Genomic DNA, 15,828 nt, shown 5'->3' with positions numbered 1-15,828 from the left:
AAACACACTATAGGGTACTTGTTTCTTAGCAGGGCGCCCAGTACACTGTAAGCGTACAGGGCTATTCTCTGTACTAAAATCGCATCGCATGGGCCATTTTAGTGCCGTGCAATACGATGCGTCCTCCGACCTTTTCATACCCCCACTATCCACGTCGGCGCGGAGTTAGCGTTATATAGTGTGGCGAGCGCAGTGAGCCACCGAGCCTGAAGCGTGGCGAGGGGACGCAGATTACTTTACATGTATTCCGTGTTCCCCCGCGGGGCTTGCTTCGCTCACCACGCTTTGGGCTCGGTATGCGCCACACTATATAAAGTCAACTCCACGCCAACGTGTATAGTGGGGGTATGAAAAAGTCGGGAGGACGCGTGGATAGTGGATAGTGGGGGGGGGGGGGGCATGAAAACCTCATTATATGTCATACAAGTGTATAGCTAATGCCATGGCATCGCACCCTATAAAATCGCATGCGATTTTGCGGGAGGTGCAATGCGATCCCCTGGGGACAACAGAGCAGTGAATAAATTACATTAAAAAATCTCATCGCATCTCATCGCATGCCACTAAAACGCCCTGCTAGGAAACAAGTACCCACTATAGTACATAAGGAACCCAGGTGTTGGGTTGAGATTTTAAGCGGTACATTTACTACGGCTTCTAAAAATTCAAAGAAGGTGATGTTGCCCATGGCAACCAATCAGATTATGTCTATCATTTCTCTATTACATCCTAGAAAATGATAGATAGTACCTGATTGGTTGCTATGGACATCATCACCTTTTAAAAACATTTTTGGAAGCTTCAGAACTGTGGCAGGGACAGCATTTTTCCACATGAGGGTAATGTGGAAGATCCAGTCTAAGGTTAAGAGTAGCAGCAGCAGGAAAATTAGATCCAGTCCTGGTTTTCTAAACGGATGTGATCAAGGTTTGGCTGATTAGCAGCACCTGTGGCTTCCTGTTATAGGTTTGTCAAGGCCATTGCTCACAATGCTGAAATGCAGCTGGGTGATAGTATCTCAGATTGTTCTACACCCAGGGCTATTTTTCAGCAGGCTCCAGCAGGAACTGAGGCCCTTATTCTAGTTCACTCTTTCTGACAAAATATTTCTTAGATGGACAAAACCATGTGCACTGCAGGTGAGGCAGGTGTAAAGCCCCACCCAAATCTAATTATCTCTGCACAAGTAACACCTGCCTCACCTGCAGTGCACATGGTTTTGTCCATCTAAGAAAATTTTTGTCAGAAAGAGTGAACTAGAATAAGGGCCTCAGTTTCTGCTGGAGCCTGCTGAAAAATAGCCCTGTCTAAACCTATCCAGTCTTGTACTGGTAATGACAATTCATTACTCACGTCATGCACTTATATTGCCATGTTATTGGACTTAGAAGGCAGATGTAGAAGGACTTTATTTTTCAAATGACCTTTGATATTTCTGCCTGCTCTCCCCATTTTGACCCTGACTCCCCTATATCTCTGTCTCCTTTCATTATGATTAACCCTTTGGTATCCTTATGTCCAATCATTTCCATATCACCTCTCTTTCTATCTACCATCCATCTATATAATCCATCCTCTTGCCCGTCTCAACCATATTTTTTATTCTAGTTATCGTCATCATTTATCTTTCCCATTTATGCTTCCAGCCTTCCCATCTCCATACGTTATATTACTTTATCTTCCATTTCCCCAATCCTTCTACAGATCAGTCCTGATCTCTATTGCAGATTATCCTGGGTCTGTCCCCTTCCGTGCCGCGACCACACATTCACACCCAAAGGACCTTATTCTGAATGACTCGCAAGGCTGCGAATTTCACAGTCCATCAGATGCCAGGCGCCGACCACAGTGCCGGCCGCCCCCCCTCGCATGCATGACCCCCCACGCGGCTGCGAACGGATGATTTACATAATCATCCATTCGCAGGCGTGGAGAAATCATTCGATGGTCGGCGACTATCGAATGATTTCTCCAGCGCTCGCAGCTCAGAGACACCTATACGGTGTCTCTAAACTGCGGGCGCCCTGTGCGGGGACAGGGTGGGCAGCTGACATCCGGTGATGTCAGCTGTCCAGCCCCCACACCTGCGTCATGGCCTCATTACCATGAAAACACCCAGCGTTATCATGTGGGCGTTCCCATATGGTTATGGGGCTGCGCGGCGCCCCCGCCCCCCGTGTAGGGTGCGTGCACCTGGCGAGTGTTTGCCATGGGTGCACACACCCTGCATCTGCACATGCGCAGACGCACAACATCGGTCCTCTGTGCGAACGCATGGAGAACCGAATGGATCTGAATAAGGTCCAATATCTGTAACCACATCATCATTTCTGCTACTTACAATGTTTAAACTTCGGAGAGTGGAGATGACTTTAATGTCCTGCGGATTCAGCGCATGTGCTGCAACAGATGGGGAGATACAGATTAATGTAGATTGTTTCCCAGGTAACACAACTAATAGCGAACAGATAATCAAACGCTGACCGTAACAGAATAATGAGTTCTCTATTGACTTACGTGGTTTATGAGGTTGAATAAAGACATAAGTCCTTGGAGTTCAACCCATGTTGGATATTCTACAGTATGTGCACAGACTGGAATTTGTGACAGCAACAAAAATTAATTACCAGAAGTTCTCCGGACAGTTCCAATGGGCAAATGAATTGCTGTGGGCAGACCTCAATATGATTTCTGTGGGACAGCTTGTAGAAAGATCAGTATTCGGCGAGATCGGGTAACAGAGGCTCTCACCAAAAACGCGTTTCTCCGCCTGTGTCACAACTCGGTGGCTTCCTCAGTTTGCAAACTATCATTTAGCTCCACCCCTTACCGCGGACCCATGGATCACGGTATTTGTGTCAGCGTGGGGGGAGCGGGGGTTCCTGGGGAGCAAGCAGGAGACTTGCCCACCTTCCTGTGGGGCGCTAAGGGGGACACGATTTTTGGGAGCCTCCCGACCAGAGATATTACCAGCAGGGGCGTAACTATAGCACCGCAGCCCCCGCCACCGCGGGGGGGCGCTGTGCATGTGGGGGCGCCGGGGGCTTCGGTGCTATAGTTAAACCCCCCCCCCTCAATCCCCCGCAGACTTACCTATCGCACTGGTCCCGGCGGCTCCGTTCTTCTGCTGAGGACCACCACAAAATGGCCGCCCCCATATAGCACATAGTTCTCTGAAACTGTTTGCTGTATGGGGGCGGCCATTTTCTGGTGGTCCTCAGCAGAAGAACGGAGCCGCCGGGACCAGCGCGATAGGTAAGGCTGTGGGGGATTGAGGGGGGGTTTGCATGGGCGGCGGTAGGGGTGCTCGGCGGGGCGGCGACGGGGGGGGGGCGCCCCCCCCCCCCTAACGGCGGGGGGGCTCCCAAAATGTAGCTACGCCACTGATTACCAGTACTATTTTTTACGGAAAAATAGGTCCAGGAATTTCAGGTCTGGCTTTTGATAACGTGCCACAATGCCAGATTAAGCCTTCGGGGGGCCCGGGGCACTTTAGACAGGGGGGCCCCCTTGCACTTGTCATTACTGGCCACAAACTGCATGGGAGAATATTACACTGTCAAAACACAGAGTAAAGGCAGAATAAACTTGGTCAACGGGTAACTGCAGGGGATATATATATATATATATATATATATATATATATATATACACAGACACACACACACATACTTACCACATGAAAAGTCTGTGTTTGTCCCTCTGCACCTTACTCTGTAGGAGATCTCACAGTCCTAGTGCTGCCTCGGATTAAAAACCGTCCCATGACTAAACTGCTGCTTCTGCTGTTCTCCATGGGCCTGAGAAGCATGTAATGCATACCCTCCAACATGACCCATTCCATTAGGTACAAAATGCTCTGTTCCTGGACTTCACTGCCAGTGGCAGTTACAGGGGTTGGACTCCAGCACAGTCTAATATTCAAAGAGGGGGGTCACATCAACTGCCAGTGAGTCCAGGACAGTGATGTTTGAGGTGGCAGTAGGTGTGGCTCCCCTTTTTAAATATTGGACTGTGCTGCAGCCCCAACACTGTAACTGTCGCTGGCAGGGAAGTCCAGGAACAGAGCATTTTGTACCTAAGGTTGGAGGTTATGGTAATGAGCTCCACCAATCAGAGCTCAGCACAAACCTCTCAGCCTCTGCCCTGTTGTGCAAAGTATCATGGGACTTAGTCAACTCCCAGTAATGCACTGCACACTTGTGCAATCAGTGTGTCTTGGCTCCCGATGCTCAGCACCATTAATAATTGTCACATTGGCAGATAGGTGAAGCTGCAGCACTACCCCACTGCCATGCACAAAACCTTTAGCTAAAAAGGTTAGAGGGGGGGCCCTAGCTAGAGGGGGGCCCAGGGGCACTGACCCCTTGTGCCTCCATTATAATCCGGCCCTGTCGTGCCACATAAGAGGTTGATAAATAAAATGGAGGAATTGGGACTAGGGGTAAAGATTTATAGATAGGTAAGAAACTGGCTATGGAATAGAGAACAGAGAGTGGATGTAAACACAGGGATATTGATATAACACTGACACACTTCTGAGTGCTTCCGGGCAATCACATTTCTACCGCCCTGTTTCACAAAAATATAATTCCGGGCGCAGTTTCTCCTGATTGAAGAGTCAGTTTCACTTCTTAAAACTCATTCATTTATTTGGTATTCATCATAGTTTTTGTATTTGGCACAAAGGAACAACACTGACACCCCAAGAATCCAAGATACTAATATCTGATCATCCAATAAATATTTGCTTAAACTGTCTGAAGAAACGGGCAGTCTCCAACGAAACATGTAAGAGTTTTATCTGGATTTGATGATCATGACGCAGATGTGATCTGGTGATTAATCTGTGACGGTTACATAATAAATGACTGAGTGCTAAGAAGTGATCAACTGAGGGAACCTGAACCAGGAAAGACTTTTGGGAAGATTTGGTTATATTTGATCATCTAGAAAGAGGTTGTCGATTCCTCTACTCCTTTCAAGGTAGCAACCACCACCAATTGACATTTTAGGATTCCCCGAGCGGGCTGGGTGCTGATCCTTTAATATAAACACAAATCTGTATCCGCATAGGACAGGCATATGCCAACATGAATAAAGTATTTCTTTTGCACATGCGCTGTACGCATAAATATCTGGCGAGATGAGAGAGCGCATCTTTTATAAGCAATTTGGGTTGCAAAATGTGACCAATTCCATACTGTACTGTGTCTAGGTATCGGGGTGGGTATGGGTCACAGGTCGACCGCTATTGGTCGACAAGCCATCGGTCGACACATGGAAAAGGTCGACATGGGTAAGGTCAACAGGTTCAAATGGTTGACAAAAGCAATAGGTCGACATGGAAAAGTTTGACATGAATTTTTCAAGTTTTTTGGTGTCTATGTTGACTTACTTCAACATGGACACCCTATAAGTGTACTGCGTCCCTTCGCATGGCTCACTACGCTTGCAGACTATGATATTCTCTTATCTGGTAACTATGCAGCAACCCATCTGGTAACTATGCAACAACCAATCTGGTATCTAGTAACTAGGCAACAACCCATCCACTAACCTATGCAACAACCCATCAGGTATCTGGTAACTAGGCAACAACCCATCTGGTAACTATGCAACAACCCATCAGGTATCTGGTAACTAGGCAACAACCCATCTGGTAACTATGCAACAACCAATCTGGTATCTAGTAACGAGGCAACAACCCATCTGCTAACCTATGCAACAACCCATCAGGTATCTGGTAACTAGGCAACAACCCATCTGGTAACTAAGCAACAACCCATCAGGTATCTGGTAACTAGGCAACAACCCATCTGGTAACTATGCAACAACCAATCTGGTATCTAGTAACTAGGCAACAACCCATCTGCTAACCTATGCAACAACACATGAGGTATCTGGTAACTAGGCAACAACCCATTTGGTAACTATGCAACAACCCATCAGGTATCTTGTAACTATGCAGCAACCCATCTGGTAACTATGAAACAACCAATCAGGTATCTGGTAACTATGCAACAACTAGGGTTACCGCCTCATCCTTTTAATTCCGGACACATATTAATTACACAGGTTCGGTGGCTGGCTGACTTCAAATTTCCATTTCACTTGGTTTTAAACTGCCACAGAACCTGTGTAATTAATATGTGTCTGGAATTAAAGGGATGGGGTGGTAACCCTAGCAACAACCCATCTGGCAACTATGCAACAACCCATTATTATTATTATGATTTTATTTATAAGGCGCCACAAGTGTTTCGCAGCGCCGTACAAAGGAACAATACAGGGAGACAAAACTTGGCATAACATTGAATAAATAACAAAAATACAGTACAAATAAAGAGCGCCACAGATCAATACACATTACAGCTTAAACATAAGTAGTGAGGACTCAATCAACATACTATAAGAGGCTTGAGGCCAATGATGGAGATGAGTATGCGGATGAAGATGGTCACTGAGTGTTTGAGTATAGGAGAGCTGTGAGTGACATGTGAAGAGAAGTGGGCTTTGACAACAGGAGGGAAGAGGGCCCATCAGGTATCTGATAACTATGCAACAACCCATCTGGTCACTATGCAACAACCCATCAGGTATCTGGTAACTAGGCAACAACACATCTGGTCACTATGCAACAACCCATCAGGTATCTGGTAACTAGGCAACAACATATCTGGTAACTATGCAACAACCCATCAGGTATCTAGTAACTAGGCAACAACCCATCTGGTAACTATGCAACAACCCATTAGGTATCTGGTAACTAGGCAACAACCCATCTGGTAACTATGCAACAACCCATCAGGTATCTGGTAACTGGGCAACAACCCATCTGGTAACTATGCAACAACCCATCAGGTATCTGGCAACTGGGCAACAACCCATCAGGTATCTAGTAACTAGGCAACAACCCATCTGGTAACTATGCAACAACCCATCAGGTATCTAGTAACTAGGCAACAACCCATCTGGTAACTATGCAACAACCCATTAGGTATCTGGTAACTAGGCAACAACCCATCTGGTAACTATGCAACAACCCATCAGGTATCTGGCAACTGGGCAACAACCCATCTGGTAACTATGCAACAACCAATCTGGTATCTAGTAACGAGGCAACAACCCATCTGCTAACCTATGCAACAACCCATCAGGTATCTGGTAACTAGGCAACAACCCATCTGGTAACTAAGCAACAACCCATCAGGTATCTGGTAACTAGGCAACAACCCATCTGGTAACTATGCAACAACCAATCTGGTATCTAGTAACTAGGCAACAACCCATCTGCTAACCTATGCAACAACACATGAGGTATCTGGTAACTAGGCAACAACCCATTTGGTAACTATGCAACAACCCATCAGGTATCTTGTAACTATGCAGCAACCCATCTGGTAACTATGAAACAACCAATCAGGTATCTGGTAACTATGCAACAACTAGGGTTACCGCCTCATCCTTTTAATTCCGGACACATATTAATTACACAGGTTCGGTGGCTGGCTGACTTCAAATTTCCATTTCACTTGGTTTTAAACTGCCACAGAACCTGTGTAATTAATATGTGTCTGGAATTAAAGGGATGGGGTGGTAACCCTAGCAACAACCCATCTGGCAACTATGCAACAACCCATTATTATTATTATGATTTTATTTATAAGGCGCCACAAGTGTTTCGCAGCGCCGTACAAAGGAACAATACAGGGAGACAAAACTTGGCATAACATTGAATAAATAACAAAAATACAGTACAAATAAAGAGCGCCACAGATCAATACACATTACAGCTTAAACATAAGTAGTGAGGACTCAATCAACATACTATAAGAGGCTTGAGGCCAATGATGGAGATGAGTATGCGGATGAAGATGGTCACTGAGTGTTTGAGTATAGGAGAGCTGTGAGTGACATGTGAAGAGAAGTGGGCTTTGACAACAGGAGGGAAGAGGGCCCATCAGGTATCTGATAACTATGCAACAACCCATCTGGTCACTATGCAACAACCCATCAGGTATCTGGTAACTAGGCAACAACACATCTGGTCACTATGCAACAACCCATCAGGTATCTGGTAACTAGGCAACAACATATCTGGTAACTATGCAACAACCCATCAGGTATCTAGTAACTAGGCAACAACCCATCTGGTAACTATGCAACAACCCATTAGGTATCTGGTAACTAGGCAACAACCCATCTGGTAACTATGCAACAACCCATCAGGTATCTGGTAACTGGGCAACAACCCATCTGGTAACTATGCAACAACCCATCAGGTATCTGGCAACTGGGCAACAACCCATCAGGTATCTAGTAACTAGGCAACAACCCATCTGGTAACTATGCAACAACCCATCAGGTATCTAGTAACTAGGCAACAACCCATCTGGTAACTATGCAACAACCCATTAGGTATCTGGTAACTAGGCAACAACCCATCTGGTAACTATGCAACAACCCATCAGGTATCTGGTAACTGGGCAACAACCCGTTCATGTTGTAACTTAGCTGTACTCATAAATCAGCTGGAATGTTATTGGTTGCTAAGAGTGACGCTTCCTTTTCTGCTGATACCTGTGTAACAGAACAGTTTTTATCAATGTCCCCACTGTGTTCCATGTTGTCTAGGCAAAGGAGTAACATCGGAACTGGGCATTGTGATATAAAGGAGATGTACTAAGCCCTTCAAGAGGGATAAAGTGGAGACATGAAAACCACCAACTGCTCATCGGTGAGGACGGCAGTAAAACATATATTTCAGGTAAAGGGGCGGGTATATGGAGATGGGATCCACCTGCCCCATCCCCGCATATCCGCCCATTCATGGTATTAGTACGGATACTATAGCTGAACTTACCTGATGTTGGGGTGATGTCAGATCTCTTGTTGTTACAGGGTAACAGGAATCTCTGTTGAAGACAATATGAATTTAATGAACCTGAAATAACAGTGTAATGTATAACAGCACAGCGGCCTTTGCACCCTAACACTTACCTAGCATTATGTGTGCATTAAAGTCAACTTCCATCTGGCAGCTGGTATCAGCAGAGCTTCTGTGTATAACCCTGTTATCTTATTAAATTCTGCATTCGCCCCTAACTTATTGTTTAACTAGTCAAACATCAAAATGACGGCTTCTGTAATGTACTTTCACTTTGACCTGTGACAGTTTTTAGCCCACAAATTCTCCACACCAAGTCCCTATCTGCTTCTACCTCCAATCTCTGTCTTCTCAGCTCCCTCTCTCCATACCCAACAAGTTTGAAAAAGATCAGTGTCCCTGCAAAAATGTATTTCACTTTCTGTTACGACATCATTTAGCACACAACGGAGTAATTTGGCCCAATGGGGCAGATGTATTAAGCCTTAACAAGAGATAAATGCAAGTGTGATAAGGAGAGATAAACGTCCAGCCAATCAGCTCCTTACTGACTTTTTTCAAACACAGCCTGTAACATGGCAGTTAGCAGGTGATTGGCTGGACGTTTATCTCTCCTCATCACACTTGGATTTATCTCTTGTTAAAGCTTAATGCATCTGCCCTATTGAGTGGCTTCTAGTCAGGGATTGCCTGCATTTGGAGTGAAATGTATTGTATTTTGCTAGTGCAGCTTGTGGGATATCAGGAGGGTTCCAGTTAGGGTGGCCAATCCCGGGATCGGGATCGGCGGGATCCCGGGATTTGGCCCCTAAAACGCCGGGATTTCAATCCCGGGATTGGAGTTTCCAATCCAGGGATTTCGGGATTAGACTGCGCATGCGCAGTCTAATGCCGGGCAGCGTCTGAGCTAGTGCTCAGACGCTGCCCGGCTTTTTCCGTCCCGGGCAGCGCGGCTCTGCGCAGCGTGACGGCGTCAGAGGTCACGCTGCGCTGGCCACACAAACAGCCGCCTCATCCGTGCGCACCACGCTGACCTCCAGCCGCCTCGATGATACCGGCCACCCACCCAGGCTGCCTGCACTGGCCTCTTACTGGACCCCGAAGCATCGCCCGACGAACCAGCCAGTCACCCACCCAGGCTGCATCCTCCTCCATGCCCAGCTCCATCGCCCACCGGCCCGGCCGCACCACAATTGTAAGTAAATATGCGCGCGGGATTAGGCATTTTTCAATCCCAAATCCCGGGATTGAAAAAATGCCCCGGGATTGGCTTCCCTAGTTCCAGTCTACTATATATAACAATAATAATAATAATCCTAAAATGTGGGACCATTACAGCCATTTAGTGACACGATGGATTCAGGATGTGTACCGTAAAATAAAATACAAATATATTCATTTACCAAACCGCATTTGTAACTATAGTTTTATTCTATTGTCTTTAAAATGTAACATTCATTTCCAGAATAATTCTCTTCCGATAGTCGTGGCTGGATAACTAGTTCACAGCAACCTGACTTATTGATATGTTTCAGAATTCAGATGAATCTTATTAAACTGTTTGTTGGTTTATTGTTATATTGTTGCTCTTATTTATACCAGTATAATTTCACATATTTATTCATCCGAGCACAGAAAACTTTACTTTTCTGATCCCTAATGTTCTTACCGGAATTTGCGTAATTTCTTTTGCATTCTTGGCTTTCTCCACTGGGTTTCCTAAAATAATAGGAATGATATATGTTAATTTTAGTTTTTATACAGTATATGAAGATATAATGCCCAGTTCAGTGCTACCCTGGTATTTCACTGCTGCTGTTATATTTAAAATTGTTGCCCCCTATCCCTTTTCTTTAATGATGGGCGCACAGGGGGAATGCAGTGGTAGGGTCCCATTTCTACGGTATGGTCAATCTCTAGAGTGGGTGGGGCCAGCTGCCACAAGGCGTGGCTAACTATTACAAAGTGCATGATCTGGGACCCATGCATGCATTATAACCATACCTCCCAACTTTGAAGTGATGGGAACCAGGATAATGGATGAGAGTGGCGTAACTAGGGCTCAGCAGCCCTAGCGGGGGCAGGGGGGGAGCCGGCATCACAGGGGTGCAGGAGAATGGTGAAGTTTTTATTAGTGAGAAGTCTCCAGTCCCTCCTCCCCAGATGCCGGAGTAGAGATGTGCGTGCGCTGCCTCCTCACTGTCCCAGACACTGAAAATATGCTCCCTGCCTGCGCCACCATCCCCCCCCCCCCCAGATACCGGAACTGGGCGCCCTGTGCTGCCCTCTCCCCCCCCCCCCCCCAGATACCAGAACTATTAACTATTATTTTGGTTGATTTTATATAGTGTGGCAAGCCTGAAGCGTGGCTAGTGCAGCGAGCCCCGCGAGGGGACGCGCATAAATTCACAGGTATACGCGTCCCCTCGCGGGGCTCGTTGCACTCGCCACGCTTCGGGCTCGGTGGCTCGCTGCGCTCGCCACACTATATAACATCAACTCCACGCCGATGTGGATAGTGGTGGTATGAAAAAGTCAGAGGACGCGTACTGCCACCCTTCGCGGGCTCGCTGCGCTTGCCACACTTCGGGTTGTCGTCAATAGTGGGGTGGCGTTAACAATGGGGGGGCATTAACCATACTTTATAACCATATACAATGAGAAATTGGCCATATTGGCTCATTTCCCATTGTTCCCTATGTAAAATTGCGTCAATCGACGCGATCGCATCGCGGGCCATTATAATGGTTTGCGACCGACGCGATCAACACGATTTTAACTTTAAAAATCATTTAACATTATTCTCTATGGGAAAATCGCATTGATCGCGTCGGTCACGATGGACACGATCAATGCGATTTTCTCATTTACCGGCAAATAAACTGGTGATCGACAGAAAATCGGGTCCATCACGTCGATCCCATGCCTTAAGTACCTTAAACTTAAGGCATGCGATCAACCCGACGGGCGCCGTGCTAGGAAACAAATACACAAAATTTATAGTTACGCCACTGATGGACGACCATTGATAGCTAAAACTATCGATGGTTATCCATCACATTGTTTATGATTATCTATGGCTGGTTGCAGTATCACCATCGATGGCAACCATTGATGGCAACTGCACCGATGGCCATCCTTACCCAAGACCAGCACCCGATGTTGCTAGATGGTTGTCTCTGGAATTATTATCATTATTTGAAATGAATGTGAGTTCTGTAATTGGGCGGTATTCAATGAGAATACCTGCGAGGTGCAGCGAATCCTTTTTAGGATTCGCTGCACATTCACCACGTTACGGAGCCTCGCTGGCTCCGGTATTCAACGAGTCAGGGGCTCGCTGCCCCTGACCGGCGAATATGAGCTCCTGCGGCGAACGCCGCAGGGAGCCTGAGGACGGTGGCAGGCAGAGAGATATGGAAGTCTCTCTGCCTGCCCCAGAACGTTTGTGGGGGGGAGGTGGGCTCCCCGGGTGCCAGGCAGCACAGGCTGCCCCCCGGGGGTGCCAGCAGGGGACCGCTATATGCACTACACCCGATCGTAACGATCGGGTGCAGTGAATATATGAATATCTAATGGCTGCTGTGTAAAAAAAAAAAAATATATATATATATATATATTTATTTTAAAATTAAATATATATTCATGTGCTTATAGCACATGAATAAAAATAGCATGCCCCTCCTCAGAATAAAATTCCTGATTTTTTTACACCAAATGTAAAAAACAAAACACTTTATTTTAAAAGTTCACATTCCACTTCACCATAAAAAGATAGCGATTGCTACTCGGTGAATCATGGCGAAAAAAACCTTCAAATGTATTCGCCATGTGGTCATTGAATAGGGTGATTCACCGTTTTTGTCCAAAATTCGCCAAACAGCACAAATTCGCCATAAAAACCTGGCGAATCAGGCTCATTGAATACGGCCCAATGTGTGAACTAAAAAATGCACATGACACAAAAGTCGGTACGTCAAGCTTTTCTGTGCAACACGGTCATAAATAGCAGCCAGATATCCCTGCACAGATGTGTCTGCGTGTAATTACAGGACATGTGTGTGACTTCGCCTGATATGCTAAGCGTCTGGAGATAAGGTACTGTATCACCGCTTGCGATCAGGTGTCACAACATGCTAGTACAATAGGGTTCTATACCAGGCGTAGCGTAGGCAACCTGTGGCTCTTCACTTACAATGGAACTACACATCCCAGCATGCCATAACAGCAAAAGGGTGGCAGGGCATGCTGGGATGTGTAGTTCACCAGCATCTGGTGTGCCAAAAATTGTCTACTACTTTTCTATATAACACTAGCTTCCCACACAGGGCCAGAAGGTCAACCCAAGCATTTGGTCGACAATGGGAAGATCGTCAGTCAAAAGGTTGACGTGATTTTTTTTTTTTTACATTTCCTCTGAACGGTGTTTCATACACTACCATCCACTAGGTTGTATTGGGCAGGGCCGCCGACAGGGGGGGCACCAGGGGTACAGCTGTCCCGGGCCCCGGCCTCTGGCAACACCCCCCCAGTGTAGCCTGCAGAGCGCCAAGCCTAGGATACAGAGGGTATCTGGAGGGAGAAGATGCTGCGCCGCCGCCACCGCTGGTAAGTAATAGTAATGGAGGGGCGGGGTGCCGGGGCGCACGAGGGGGGGGGGGTGTCTCGCTGGGGGCCCGGGCTGAAGGTCAGTCCCGGGCCCAGACATTACCAGTGGCGGCCCTGGTATTGGGAGAATATAATAGTGTGCCGATGGAAGCTAACAATGCTAGGGGATGCGGTACACTGATACGGTGTCCATGCTGACTTACATCGAAATTCGAACTTTTGACTGTCGACCTTCCTATTGTCGACCGAATGCTTGTGTCAACCTCCGACCCTGCCGACCTTAGCCATGTCGACCTTTTTCATGTCTCGTCCTAAGCTCTGATGATCTTTATTGGTCGATTTAATGTATGTCGACCTTCATAGTGTCGATTTGGCTTGCACTTGATCTTTCTTCACTCTATCTCTCTCTCCTAGGCCGATATATCCCTTTCCGAACTATGGGGGTTATTCAGACCTGATCCTCTGGCTATGAATTTGCCGGCTGGGCGGTCATCCTTAACCTCTGCATGCGTGCGGCCAGTACTACACATGTGTAAGGTCGTTCTGTGGTCAAATCCAGCAACTTTTTAAATTCCTGGCCGTTCGCAAGTTGATTGACAGGAGGCCGGCATTTATGGGTGGTAACCGCCCATTTTCTGGGAGTGTCAGGGGAAATGTAGGCGTGTCCATGTGTATGAGGGGAAGTCATGTGACGTCAGCTCCGGCCCCGATCCGCCTGTTTCTATCGCAGCCACCATGTAAGTCCTGGGCTACGTTCACTGCACTTGTGAAAGATCTCTGATATGTGCATTATAAAGTTTTCCTACAGATGGAGCCGGCCTTCTACTTGCTGTGGATGGCGTTTCTATCACCATCCACACCGGCGGCAGGCTCCCACCAGGGGGCACGCGCGCACGAGATGCCCATATGTCCCATGGCAACGGAGCTCGGCGGGGGTCCCCAATGCCTCCCCTGCCGTCTCCACCGGCCCCCCTCTCCACCCTGACCCCCCACCCGAACTGGGCAGCGTCTCCCCGAAGCGGAGACGGGCTGGGAGACGCTCCCCAGCCGCCACGATTCTCGGAACGCGCGTCCCAGTCTCTATAGATAAGGCCAGCTTCAGGGGATAGATAAGGCCAGCTCCATCTGTACATAGCGGCTATACTATATTTTGCCTTAACCACAGAAAAAGTTAAAGTTGCCGGCAATAGGTCTTTTACCCTGTGATACACAAAACCCATCTTGCTGAATAGCAAAAACGTCCTCTATACAAGTAAAAAGAATGTTCTATAACAGGGGTGGCCAAACTGGTCCTCAAGATCTACTAACGGTCCACATTTTCCAGGTTACCTAGCTGGGGCACAGGTGCAGTCATTACTACTAACTGTCACATTTTAAAACCTGATGCATTCATTCCTACTATAGATCCACAGGTTGCCTGGAAAACATGCACCGTTGGTAGATCTTGAGGACAGGTTTCGCCACCCCTGCTCTAAAACCTCTCATACTGCGGAATACAATCACTGTCTGTTCCTGGTCATCAAATGCCTTTCTGTATGTGATGTCCCAGTCGCCATGGTGATCACCAATCATGTCCTGCCAGTGAGCTCGGAGATGATAAGTTAGTACATCTCACAGTATGTTTATTGGAACAAAACCTGGGGGTAAACACATCATATTCCAGCAAAGCCACGTGATCAGCTGTCTCTAAAATGTGTTTTGCTCAAAAAGGGAACCTTTAACAAACTGTGACATTCCCCAGCATCTGACAATGTTTTTGTACAAAACAATATTTTACTATATTACAACTATGGGTAGAAATTTACTAAGCTTGCCCGCAATGGTGAGCGGCTGTACAAATGGTCACAAACCCAATCACAAACAGGTGATTTCGGCCTGAGAACTCGGCAAATTGACCTAGCTTCCGTGTTCTCAGGATTCCTATTTTCCAAAGGTGAACTATTTCGTATTTGGCTACTGAGTTTACCGAGGTCAGGTTGATTTGCCGATTCCCTCTATAGGAGTCAATGTAATTTTCATAACATAGTCTTCTTTGGGACACGAACAGCCAATCAGATGCAGGGATCCTATGGAGCTCGCAGCTGATCGGTTGAGGGGCTTCCCCCTCAGTTGCATGCCGTTCCTTACTATGGCGGTTTGGGCTTGCGGGTTGTTTTTAACCCTGTGGATGCAATGGATCTAAGTGGGTATCTTTTTTTCAATAGGCCCCTAATGAATTTCTACTGGAGAAGAGGACCGATCTACGGGAGTACATAGGCGAGTATATGTATGCAAGTGTGTGCATGTATGTAAATAAACGGTACTTATGTAATATCTGGGCTCCCGTTTTT

At 46.8% G+C, this 15,828-nt stretch overlaps 1 protein-coding gene across 1 annotated transcript in view; it reads right to left on the bottom strand.

Moving 5' to 3' along the window:
- Positions 1 to 15,828, bottom strand: part of LOC146062843 (phospholipase B1, membrane-associated-like) — a 172,952-nt gene that overhangs the window by 128,048 nt on the left and 29,076 nt on the right. Inside the window, exons 2-4 of the mRNA XM_083174849.1 lie at positions 10,560 to 10,609; positions 8,867 to 8,918; positions 2,342 to 2,400 (exon numbers count right to left, since the gene is read on the bottom strand). Coding sequence (XP_083030975.1) covers positions 2,342 to 2,400; positions 8,867 to 8,918; positions 10,560 to 10,609 — 161 coding nt within the window. The remainder of the gene's footprint in view (positions 1 to 2,341; positions 2,401 to 8,866; positions 8,919 to 10,559; positions 10,610 to 15,828) is intronic.

This window comes from Crinia signifera, chromosome 3, assembly GCF_055691185.1.
Source record: "Crinia signifera chromosome 3, ASM5569118v1, whole genome shotgun sequence".
Taxonomy (NCBI): Eukaryota; Metazoa; Chordata; class Amphibia; order Anura; family Myobatrachidae; genus Crinia; species Crinia signifera.
This window is presented reverse-complemented; position numbering and strand designations above follow the sequence as displayed.